Below are 12,542 nucleotides of genomic sequence, written 5' to 3'. Positions count from 1 at the left end.
CACAGCCTCAAGATGTGCAGGGGGAAGTTTAGGCTGGAGGTGAGGAGAAAGTTCTTCCCAGAAAGAGTAATTGGGCATGGAATGTGCTGCCCAGGGAGGTGGTGGAGTCACTGTGCCTGGAGATGTTCAAAAAAAGCTTGGCTGTGGCACTTGGAGCCATGGGTTAGTTGTCAGGAGGTGTTAGGGATTAGGTGATAGGTTGGACTGGATGATCTCTGAGGTCTTTTCCAACCTGCTTGATTCTGTGTCTCTGTGAGTTGTGGTTTACTGTGACAGTGTGGTTCCAAAGGTGGCTGCAGAGAGCGTGTCTCACACTCAGTTCTCTGTCCTGCAGGTGAGCCATGTGACAGAAGAGTGCTGCTGGCACAGGAGCATCCTGCAGAGCCTCCCCGTTCCGCCAGCACCACCATGCAGAGCAACTTCTCCCTGGCCTCCAGCGGAGAAACCCTCCGAGCCCTCTCCACAGCAGTGCCCAACTCCTCGTCCGTGCTGCACTCCCCTGCTCCCTGCCCTCTCACCTCCTCAGGTTACCAGTTCTCCCTCATCCCAGCCTTCTTCTCTGCCTTCTTCCTCCTGGGCACCGTGGGCAACAGCGTGGTGGTGGCGGTGCTCTGCTGCCGCAGCGGCCCCAGGGGGGTGGCCAACATCTACGTCTGCAACCTGGCAGCGGCGGATCTGCTGTGCCTCGCCACCCTCCCCTTCTGGGCTACCTACTATGCCCAGGGCTACCACTGGCTCTTTGGGGCCCTCATGTGCAAGGTCTGCAGCTCTGTGCTCTGCCTCAACATGTTTGCCAGCATCTTCTTCATCACCTGCATGAGCGTGGAGCGGTACCGCGCTGTCGCCCACCCGCTGCGCTCCCAGCGGAGGACTCCGCACCAGGCTCGCTCTGTAGCCCTGGGGGTGTGGGGCTTGGCCTGCCTGGCCTCCCTCCCAACCTTTTATTTCCGGGACACTCACTACGTTGAGAGCTTGGGGGTCAATGCCTGCATCATGGCCTTTCCCCAGGAGGCTTATGCCAGGTGGGCTGTGGCCACAGCCCTCCTGAAAAATGCCCTGGGCTTCGTCGTCCCCCTGACGGTGATCAGCACCTGCTGCCTCTGCATCAGGAGGCACCTCCTGGAGGCACGAAGGTTTGGGAAAAGCCAGCAGAAGAGGGACAAGGTCCTCAGGCTGGTGGCTGCTGTGGTGGTGGCCTTCTTGGTTTCCTGGCTGCCTTTCCACGTTTTAACCTTCCTGGATGCTTTGGCTCATATGGAGGTCATCGAGAGCTGTGAGGTGACGGGGGCCATTGACACAGCCCTGCCCTTCAGCATCTGCATGGCACTCTCCAACAGCTGCACCAACCCCCTGCTCTACTGCTTCATTGGCAACCAGTTCCAGGAGAAGCTCCACCACTTGTTCAAGAGACGAGTCTCTCGGCTCAGCAGCCACCAAGAGAGCTCTTCCTTGAGGAGAGGAAGCTGCCCCAGGGCTGCTGAGCACCCCCGGGGCAGGGAAGAATGCCCTGAGTCACAGGATCACAGGCTCACAGGATGCCAGGGGTTAGAAGGGACCTCTGGAGATCATCCAGTCCAACCCCCCTGCCAGAGCAAGAGCAGAGAATCCAGCACAGGTGACACAGGAACACATCCAGATGGGTCCTGGCTGTAGGCACTGGGGCATGGTGTGGGGTGGTGGCAGTGCAGCTGGCTGTCCCTGCAGGGGTGACACTCCTCACTCCTCTTCTCCTTGCTTTGTGCCCAGCTGTTTGAAGGGGAAGAAGATTTTTTCTCTCATCCCTGGGGATTTATTCTTCCTCCCTTTCCACACAGAGCACTCCAGTTTGACACACAGAGGGAAGATCCTGGCTAAGAAATATCTTGGTGGCTTTTACAGTAGAAGCTGGGGTGTGGCTGAGATCAGCAGAGTGGAACAGAAAGACAAAATATACCAAAGGACCAACTAGCCTCGTCTGGTCTGGTTGGGGATGTCCCTGCTGACTGCAGGGAGGTCAGACTGGATGACCTTTGGAGGTCCCTTCCAGCCTGGCCCCTTCTATGATTCTATGGTTCAGTGACTCTATGACCTTTGGATGGTGGGGTAGGTGCTGAGCATCATCTCCTAAGCTGATTTGCTACCAGAGATTCTCACCAGAAAAGCTGTGAAATAAAGCAGTGCAGCTACTTCTGTACTTATCTGCAAGAAACAGATGGTTTTTCTTTTTTTTTTTTTTTGCCTTTGTTTTGGATGAGTTTGCATTTATTTCTTTATTTAATAGCTGGGCAGGTGTGTCCCATAAGAAATGCATCAGATACACCTCCTGCTTGCTTGGGCTTGGGATCCTGAGAGCAGGAGGGAGACCTGGCTCTGCAAACTGCTGGAGGCAGCAGAGTGTTCCTGGGGGAGGTACAACCATGGCTGTGGGTTTGTGCCTTTCTAGCAGGCCAGGTGGTTCTTGGCTTTGGTTCACAGGATCAGAGAAGTAGAATCACAGAGTCAGAGAAGTGTTTCACTTGGAAAAGCCCTTTCAGATCCTCCAGTCCAACTATTCTCTAGCCCTGCCAAGGCTGGGGCTAAACCATGGCCCTCAGCACCACAGCTCTGCCACTCTGAAACACTTCTAGGCATGGGGATTCAACCACCTCCCTGGGCAGCCTGTGCCAGGCTTTGAGAACCCTTTCAGTGAAAAAGTTTCTTTTAATCTCCAACCCAAACCTCCCCTGGTATAACCCAATGCCATCTTCTCTTGTCCTATCACTTCTCACTAGTGTGGTCACTTCTTGCCCCAGGTGCTGCCCATGCCATGTCCCCAGCTGCATGGCCATGCTGAGTCCCAGCCACAAGCCCCGGGGGAAAGGACTTGTTGATACTTCAGAGTTTCTGCATTTTGAATGTCAGTTGCTGCTGTAATTTTGGGGTTCTCTGTACAGAAAGCCTAAGTGACTCTCTTTTGACCCCCAGAAGTGAACTCATGGGGTGACCATGGGCTGGAGCATTTCTGTTATGGAGACAGCCTGAGAGAGTTGGGATTGTGCAGTCTGGAGAAGAGAAGGCTCCAAGGAGACCTTCTGGTGGCCTTCCAGGATCTGAAGGGGGCTCCAAGAAAGCTGGGGAGGGACTTTTGAGGGTGTCAGGGAGAGATAGGACTGGGGGGGATGGAGCAAAACTAGAAGTGGGGAGATTGAGATTGGATGTTAGGAAGAAGTTGTTCCCCATGAGGGTGGTGAGAGACTGGCAGAGGTTGCCCAGGGAGGTGGTGGAAGCCTCATCCCTGGAGGTTTTTGCAGCCAGGCTGGATGTGGCTGTGAGCAACCTGCTGTAGTGTGAGGTGTCCCTGCCCATGGCAGGGGGGTTGGGACTGGCTGAGCCTTGAGCTCCCTTCCAACCCTGACAGTTCTATGATTCTGTAACTCCTAAGACTGACCTACAACTCAGCACAGGAGTTCACTCATCTCAAACTTAAGGAAGGGCTGGGGGAGGGAGGGAGAGAGGAGTATTTGTCAAATATTGATTCAGTTTTGAGGTCACTTCTGATCATTATTGGAATTATTATTGTTGCTGGAGAGAAATTGTTCCTTTTAGACCCTCCAGAAAGGATGGTAGGCTCAGTCTAAAAGAAAGCTCAGAAAGGATGGTAGGCTCAGTCTAAAAGAAGGCTCAGAAAGGATGATAGGCTCAGACTAAAAGAAAGCTCAGCTGTTAGCACCTCGCTCAATTGCCAGCAGGTTGTCCCTGGGCTGGGTGACCCAGGCTGACCCCAAGACTCTCAGTGAGCTTTACAGAACTCTCTCAGACCAGTTACTTCTGAGGCTTGCATTAGCAAGTTTGGGGCCATGGGTCAGAAAGGAACCTGCTGGTTGGGTAAGCAGGAGTCTGCTCTCCCAGGAAGTCCCAACCCTGGCTGGGACCTGGGGAAGCTGTGGGAACCTGAGGTCCTCTCCCTGTTGGAGTGGGGTCAGGTTCCTTCACTGGTGCCCATGGGATCATGCAAGGAACGTGCTGGTCTCAGGGTGATGGGAGATGAAAAGCTTGTGCAGGAGCTGGCAAGGCAGGGGCTTGGCCACAGATAACCTCTGCTCCCTGCCCTGTACTGCTGAGATGCTGCTCCCAGAGAGTGGGAGAGCTGCTGGAATGTTTGTGTTGAAAAGGTGCCAAGGAGCTAATGGTGTCTCAGACACTTCTGGAAGGGCTTTGCCTTCCACAGTGAGCACAGCAAGACAGCCAGGCTGCAGCACAGCAACTCCTCCTGCTGAGGCAACTGCCAGGTGCTCCAAGGGGCAGGCTCAGAACAGTCAGGAGAAGCTGTGGAGGCTTCCTACCTTTGATGCAATACAGGTCATGGAATTGTTTCACTTGGAAAAGACCTCCAAGATCATCCAGTCCACCCTAAACCACGGCCCCAAGTGCCATGGCCACAGGTTTCTTGAAGACCTCCAGGGATGGGGACTCCACCACCTCCCTGGGCAGCCTGTGCCAGTCCCTGCCCACTCTTGCATTCTTCCTCATCTCCAACCTAAACCTCCCCTGGTGCAACACACTGCAGCTCCTCAATGTCCTTCTTAGAGTGAGGGCCCCAAAGCTGCAGCCAGCACCCAAGGTGTGGCCTCAGCAGTGCTGAGCACAGGAGGACAATCCCTGCCCTGCTCCTGTGCCCACACCATTGCTGCTCCAGGCCAGGCTGCTGGTGGCCTTCTTGGCCCACCTGAGTGCATTGCTGCTCACGTTCAGCAACTGTCACCCAGCAGCTCCACATCCTCCTCTGCCTGACATCTCTGCAGCCACCCTGCCCCAAGCCTGGAGCCTTCCTGGGCTTGTTGTGACCCAAGTGCAGGACCCAGCCCTTGGCCTTGCTGAAGCTCAGCTCGTTGACCTCAGCTCAGGGATCCAGCCTGGCCAGGTCCCTCTGCAGAGCCTTCCTGCCCTCCAGCAGATCACCACTGCCAGCCAGCTCAGTGTCATCTGCAAACTCACTGAGGGTGCTCAATGCCCTCCCCCAGACCATTGATAAAGACATTGAAGAGAAGTGGCCTCAGCACTGAGCCCTGGGGAACACCACTGGGGACTGCCTGGCCACCAGCTGGGGCTCCCTCCCTTCTCCACCACTCTCTGGGCCCAGCCAGCAGCCAGTTTGTACCCAGCAAAGTCTCCCCTGAGGCTCATACTCTGCAAGAGCAACAAAGCAAGAGACAGAGAGAGATTTCTGTTTGACAGCTCTGCCTTGTGCCTCTGAAGGGTCATGGATTTGAGCAGCCTGGTGAAACCAACATCCAAAAAAAGCTCTGTCTGGAGAGGAAGCTGAGGTGGAAGTGTGTGTGGGGAGAGGTCTATGTCAAGAGGTTTCTTTTATTTTTAGATGCAATTGAATAACCTTGAGCTCTCTGGATTTATTGCCCCATGCATCAAGTTTCTCCTGGGAGTTCTCAGGAATTGCTGGTGGGAATGTGTGGGTGGGGTTCACAGTTTCAGCATGTTCTGTTTGTTTTGTCAGGGTGGTTTTTGGGCAAAGCTTTAAGGAGGTTTTTCTTGTTTTGGTGTTTTTATTATTTTCTTTTTTTTCTTGCAAATTTAGAAGCTACTTTTTTTTTTTTAATTATTTTAAAGAGAATATTTTGCTAATAGCTCCAAATAACTCTTAACAGTTGTGCAGTGCTGCAGCTTCTCTCTGTCAGACCCCAATTCTCCTCCCACCCTGCTCAGACCCCAATTCTCCTCTCACCCAGGTCAGTCCCCAATTCTCCTCCCACCCTTCTCAGACCCCAATTCTCCTCCCACCCTTCTCAGACCCCGATTCTCCTCTCACCCTGCTCAGACCCCAATTCTCCTCCCACCCTTTCAGACCCCAATTCTCCTCCCACCCTTCTCAGACCCCAATTCTCCTCCCACACTTTCAGACCCCAATTCTCCTCCCACCCTTTCAGACCCCAATTCTCCTCCCACCCTGCTCAGACCCCGATTCTCCTCTCACCCTTTCAGTCCCCAATTCTCCTCTCACCCTGCTCAGACCCCAATTCCCCTCCCACCCTGGTCCTTTCCAAGCCCCGTGCTCCCTCAGGCACTCCTGGAAAATGCAGGCAGCCTGACCCTGCAGCTCTTTGGCAGGGACCCTGTGGCTGCTCAGTGTCTTGCTCACTCCCCAGGCACAATGAGATGTACTTGGGCTGGGTTTTGGCTGGGGCTGCACCCACTCTGCCCTGCCATGGTGCAGTCTAGGTCAGTGGAGAGGAAAGACTGCAGTGGAAAGGGTGTGCTGTGATCAAGCCAGCTGGAGAAACAACCCCATGAAGGCTCCAGGCTTGGGGCAGAGTGCCTGGAAGCTGTCCCAGCAGAGAAAGACCTTGGGGTGCTGGGTGACAGCAGCTGAAGATTAGCCAGGGGGTGCCCAGGTGGGCAAGAAGGGCACCAGCAGCCTGGCCAGCAGGACCAGGACAGTGATTGCCCCCCTGGACTCACACTGGGGGGGGGCATGCTTTCAGTCCTGGCTTCAGTTTTGAGGCCCTCACTCCAAGAAGGACATTGAGGAGAAAGTTCTTCACAGAGAGAGTGGTTGGCCATTGGAATGGGCTGCCCAGGGAGGTGGTGGAGTCACCATCCCTGGAGGTGTTCAAGAGGGGATTGGACGTGGCACTTGGTGCCATGGTTTAGATGGTCATGAGGTGTAGGGTGACAGGTTGGACTCGATGATCCTTGGGGTCTCTTCCAACCTTCTTGATTCTTGATTCTTGATTCTTTGTATTGAAGAGAACAGGGCTGGGGAGGAGCAGCTGAGGGAGCTGGGGGTGTGCAGTGTGGAGGAGACTGAAGGAGAGCTCATTGCTCTCTACAGCTCCATGAAAGGAGTTTTGGAGTGAGGTGGGGGTTGGGCTCTCTCCCTAGTATCAAATAGTAGGAGAGAAGGAAATGGCCTCCAGTTGCAGCAGGGGAGGTTTGGATTGGACACTGGAAGCAGCTTCTTAACTGAAAATGTTCTCAAAGCTGCCCAGGGAGGTGGTTGAATCCCCACCCCTGGAGGTGTTTCCAAGAGGCAGAGCTGTGGTGCTGAGGGCCATGGTTTGGCCCCAGCCTTGGCAGGGCTGGAGGATGGTTGGACTGGAGGAGCTTCAAAGGCTTTTCCAACTAAGGTTCTGTGGGGCAGGGAGGGAGGAATATTTCTCAAACACTGATTCTGTTTTGAGGTCACTTCTGATTATTATTGTTGCTGGAGAGAAATTGTTCCTTTTAGACCCTTCAGAGAGGATGGAAGGCTCAGTCTGAAAGAAGGCTCAGAAAGGATGGTAGGCTCAGTCTGAAAGAAAGCTCAGAAAGGATGGTAGGCTCAGTCTGAAAGAAGGCTCAGAAAGGATGGAAGGCTCAGTCTGAAAGAAGGCTCAGAAAGGATGGTAGGCTCAGTCTGAAAGAAGGCTCAGAAAGGATGGAAGGCTCAGTCTGAAAGAAGGCTCAGAAAGGATGGTAGGCTCAGTCTGAAAGAAGGCTGAAAGGCTGCTGGGTTTGGAGTCACAGCTGAGGATGGTAGCAGAGTTTCTTTGGGGAGCAGAACGTCCTGGAGCACTTCTGAGCCTGTCCTGTGGGTCTGCCCCCAGCAGGGGATGGGAGAGATACTTCCCCTCAAGGGTCAGTCAGCCTCTGCTGCATGTGCAGAGCAAATCCTGGCTGCAGCTTCCTTCCTCAGCTGTCGCAGGTGAAAGGAACTGCAGAGAGAGTCCCAGTCCAAGCTGAGCCTCGTGTCTGTGTGTCCCAAGCTCCCTCTGTGAGGCAGAGAATGTTTGTGGAGCAGGAGCTGGTGCTGGGCAGCGAGCTGCAGCCTTTGTTTGTGTAAGATCTCCAATCAGAAGTGTTTGGTACAGCCTGTCCTGCTGCAGGAGCCAGGCAGCCTGGGCTGGTGCTGGCACTCCTGCTTGCCTTCATTCCTCAGGCCACATCTCAGGCAGGAATATCATCCTGCCAGCCTGCAGCCAGCTCTCACCACCTGCCTGTCCTTCACAGCTTCTCCCCTGAAGAGCAGGGAGGTGCCACACAGGGAGCAGACTGCTCCTGCTGCCCCCAGGAACCTCAGGCTTCCACAGAGACACAGAGTGGTTGGGGTTGGAAGGCACCTTAGAGATTATCTCGTTCCAAAGCCCCAGGGACACCTTCCACTGCACACAGTCAGCTCTTGAACACCTCCAGAGAGGCAGCACCCACAGCCTCCCTGGGCAACCTGTGCCAGTGCCTCCCCACCCTCACTGCAAAGAATTTCTTCCTCATCTCCAGTCTCAGTCTCCCCTGTTCTACTTCAATGCCATTGCCCCTTGTCCTATCACCTTCTGAAAAGTCCCTCCCAGCTCTCCTGGAGCCCCTTCAGGTCCTGGAAAGCTGCTCTGAGATCTCCTTCTCTTCTCCAGGCTGAGCAGCCCCAACTCTCCCTATGATTCTGTGATTCATTCCCTGCAGAAACACACAGAAATCTTTCTTTCACTCCAAAACAGAAATCACCCAGAAGAATCAGGAATGTTTATTCACAGATTCATAGAATGGGTTGGCTTGGAAGGGACCTCAAAGCTCATCCAGTTCCAATCCCCTGCCATGGGCAGGGACACCTCCCACCAGCCCAGGATGCTCCTTCAACTCTGAATCCAACATGGATCTGAACTGCAGGACTGGCAGCTCCCTTCCTAGCTTGTAGCTGCTTTTCTGCTGAGATTTGCTGCTTTGCAGTCAGGCTCTCTAGGATGGCCAGGAAGCAGGCAATGAAACCAGAGAGAGAGGGAAGTTCTTCATGTTGGACTACCCTGTAGCTAATTCAGCTGCAAGAGCAGCCAGAGAGCATACAGCAAGGTGAAAGCAGGAGCAGATTTTATCCATACCCAAGCTGGGTGGGAAGTTCTGTGGTCATGAATTGCTAAAACAGCAGCTGGGTTAAGCAAGACCTTTCTAAGGCATCCCATGGGGAAAACAAAACAAACCAAAACAGAACAAAAACCTCTGCAATGAAAAAAATGCTGTCTTGTCCAACCCCCCTGCAGGCAGCAGGGACATCTCCAGCTAGAACAGGCTGCCCAGGGACACAACAAAGCTGAGCTTGAATGTCTCCAGGGATGGAGCCTCAACCACCTCCCTGGGCAGCCTGTGCCAGTGTCTCACCAGCCTCACTGTGCACAACTCCCTCCTGGTGTCCAACCTGACTCTGTCCTGCTCAGGTGAGCAGGGTGGACCCAGCAGCAGGGTCTGCTGAAAGTCTCTGTGTGGTTGCTGAGGAATGCTCTCTGGTTTCCTTGGGGTGGCAGAGCAGGTAGCAGCACTGAGGGCTTGGAATCACAGAATCAGAGAATTGTTGGGGTTGGGAAAGGCCTCTGAGATCATCCAGTCCCACCAGCAACTCAACCCCACCATGGCCACCAAACCATGGCCCCAAGTGCCATGGCCACAGGGTGCTGGAACACCTCCAGGCATGGGGACTCCACCACCTCCCTGGGCAGCCTCTGCCAACCCCTGACCACTCTTGCACCAAAGTCTCTTTCCCTAATCTCCAATTTAACCCTCCCATGGTACAACTTCAGGCCAGACTTGTTCTGGAGCATTGGGATACTGGGAAGATGTGGCACATCAAACAAAGCTACATGTTGTTGGAGACTCTCGTGGGTTGAAATTACATCCTGGGCTGCAGCAAGAGAAGCATAGCCAGCAGGGCCAGGGAGGGGATTCTGCCCCTCTGCTCCACTCTGCTCAGACCACACCTGGAGCTCTGTGTCCAGTTCTGGAGCCTCTGTTCCAGGAAGGATCTGGAGGGGCTGGAAGGTGTCCAGAGAAGGGCCACGAGGATGAGCAGAGGGCTGGAGCTGCTCTGCTCTGGAGACAGCCTGAGAGAGTTGGGGTTGTGCAGTCTGGAGAGGAGAAGGCTCCCAGGAGACCTTCTTGTGGCCTTCCAGGATCTGAAGGGGGCTCCAAGAAAGCTGGGGAGGGACTTTTGAGGGTGTCAGGGAGGGATAGGACTGGGGGGGATGGAGCAAAACTAGAAGTGGGGAGATTGAGATTGGATGTTAGGAAGAAGTTGTTGGCCATGAGGGTGGTGAGAGACTGACACAGGTTGCCCAGGGAGGTGGTGGAAGCCTCACCCCTGGAGGTTTTTGCAGCCAGGCTGGATGTGGCTGTGAGCAACCTGCTGTAGTGTGAGGTGTCCCTGCCCATGGCAGGGGGTTGGAACTGGATGAGCCTTGAGCCTTGACAGTTCTGTGATTCTATGAGTCTACAACCTGTCTGGACACCCTGCTCCAGGGCTCCATTACTCTCAAAGTAAAAGAGTTTATCTTCAAGTTCTAGTGAGACCTCCTGGGTTCCAGTTTGTGTCCATTGCTCCTTGTCCTGTCCTTGGGCAGCACTGGGAAGAGCCCAGCCCCAGCCTCTGATCTCACCCAACAGCACAGACTGCTCTGGAGGCTGAATGCTTGCAGGCATCTGTTGAGCACAAAGCTGTGTCCTGCAGGAGCACAGAGGGTTTGTAATCAAGGGATTGTGCTTCCTGTGCTTGGGAAATGCTGAACAGCAAACACAGAACCTCTGACCTGAAGCCATTCTGCAGCTGTTACTGCAGGCAATGCCTCTCCTTATGCCCAGCAGAACAGAGACATGGAACTGCTGGAGCAGGTTCAGAGGGGGGCAACAAAGGTGATCAGTGGGCTGGAGAATCTCTCCTGAGGGGACAGACTGAGAGAGTTGGGGCTGTTCAGGCTGGAGAAGGCTCCAGAGAGACCTCAGAGCAGCCTTCCAGTTCCTGAAGGGGCTCCAGGAGAGCTGGGGAGGGACTTTTGCCAAGGGCTGGGAGTGGCAGGATGAGGGACAATGGCTTTGAGCTGGGAGAGGGGAGACTGAGACTGGAGATGAGGAAGAAATTCTTTAGAGTGAAGGTAGCAAGACACTGGAAAAAGTTGGTCAGGGAGGTTGTGGCTGCCTCCTGCCTGGAGGTGTTGAAGGCCAGGCTGGGTGGAACTTTGAGAAACCTGTGCTGGTGGGAGGTGTCCCTGCCCTTGGAACTGGATGATCACTAAGGTGCCTTCCAACTCCAACCATTCTATGAATCTCTGAATCCCCAGGCTCAGTTGTGTGTCCTGAGTTCCAGTGAATGCACTCCAGAGAGGGAACAATGAGCTGCTTTGAAATATTCATCTTAAAACCCTACTGAAGGAACCCCTGGAGCTTTACTTAGCTTTTTTCTCCCCCTTTGATTATTTGTTCTGTTTAGTTTTGTGGGTTTTTTTTTTCTCAGTTTGTGTGAAGTCCTGATCTGAACTGCTGACACATCAGACCTCCTCTGAAAGAAGGAAGAGGCCATCTAGTGCTGAACTGCAGGCTGCTGCAGAAAACCATCTGCTTGGAAGGTGTGCAACCATCCCTGCCATGCAACAATATTATTGTCTGCTTCCAAAAATAAAAAGGAAAAGTGATAGAAGTTGAAAATCAGCCTACAGCTAGCCATGCTGCCAAAAGCTCAGCAGGACTCTTTTGCTGCCTGTAATAAACCAGTCTCAGATTTGGCAGTCTGGGAGCTGCTGGTGGCTCAGTTCAGCCCCCAGCAGGAGCCCAGTGCCACTCTGTTGGGTGACTGTGCTGACTTACTGGGGAAATTGTGACATCTGGGGGTGCTGGTGGGGGAGAAGCTGGACAGGAGCCAGCAATGGGCACTGGCAGCACAGAAGGCCAAGGGCAGCCTGGGCTGCATCCAGAGCAGCTTGGGAAGAGCTGGAGAGAGAGGATCCTGCCCCTCTGCTCTGCTCTGCTGTGGGGAGACCTCACCTGCAGTACTCTGTGTCCCTCAAAAGAAGGACATGGAGCTTGCTGGAGCAGGTCCAGAGGAGGTCATGAAGATGATCAGAGTGCTGGAGAACCTCTGCTGTGGGGACAGGCTGAGAGAGTTGGGGCTGTTCAGCCTGGAGAAGAGAAGGCTCCAGGGAGGGAGACCTCAGAGCAGCTTTCCAGTACCTGAAGGGGTTACAGGAGAGATGGGAAGGGGCTTCAGGACAAGGGCTGGGAGAGCCAAGACAAGGAGCAATGGTTTGAAAGTGGAGCAGGGCAGATTTAGGTTGGAGAAAGTTGTGCACAGTGAGGCTGGTGAGACACTGGAACAGGCTGCCCAGGGAGGTAGTTGAGGCTCCATCCTTGGAGACACTCAAGGTCAAACTTGCCCTCCAAGGGCATCCTGTCCAACCCCCCTGCAGGCAGCAGGGACACCTCCAGCTAGAGCAGGCTGCACAGGGACACAGCAACTCTGGCCTTGAATGTCTCCAGGGATGGAGCCTCAACCACCTCCCTGGGCAGCCTGTGCCAGTGTCTCACCAGCCTCACTGTGCACAACTCCCTCCTGATGTCCAACCTAACTCTGCCCTGCTCCACTTTCAAACCATTGCCTCTCATCCTCTCCCCACAGCCCCTTCTGAACAGTCCCTCCCCAGCCTGCCTGCAGCTCCCCTGCAGATCTTGAAATGCAGCTCTGAGGTCTCCCTGGAGCCTTCTCTTCTCCAGGCTGAACAACATCCACAGCATCCCTGGGCAACCTGTGCCAGTCTCTCCCCACCCTCACTCTTAAGGATCTC

At 54.3% G+C, this 12,542-nt stretch overlaps 1 protein-coding gene across 1 annotated transcript in view; it reads left to right on the top strand.

The window, feature by feature from the left end:
• The first annotated feature begins 408 nt into the window (after positions 1-408).
• The window catches only part of AGTR2 (angiotensin II receptor type 2), a 61,687-nt gene continuing 49,553 nt past the window's right edge, over positions 409-12,542 (top strand). Inside the window, exon 1 of the mRNA XM_054388586.1 lies at positions 409-1,511. Coding sequence (XP_054244561.1) covers positions 409-1,511 — 1,103 coding nt within the window. The remainder of the gene's footprint in view (positions 1,512-12,542) is intronic.

The sequence above is a fragment of the Indicator indicator genome, chromosome 17 (assembly GCF_027791375.1).
Source record: "Indicator indicator isolate 239-I01 chromosome 17, UM_Iind_1.1, whole genome shotgun sequence".
In the NCBI taxonomy this organism is placed as follows: domain Eukaryota; kingdom Metazoa; phylum Chordata; class Aves; order Piciformes; family Indicatoridae; genus Indicator; species Indicator indicator.
Note: the sequence above shows the minus strand (reverse complement) of the source record. Positions and strands in the feature narration are given on the sequence as shown.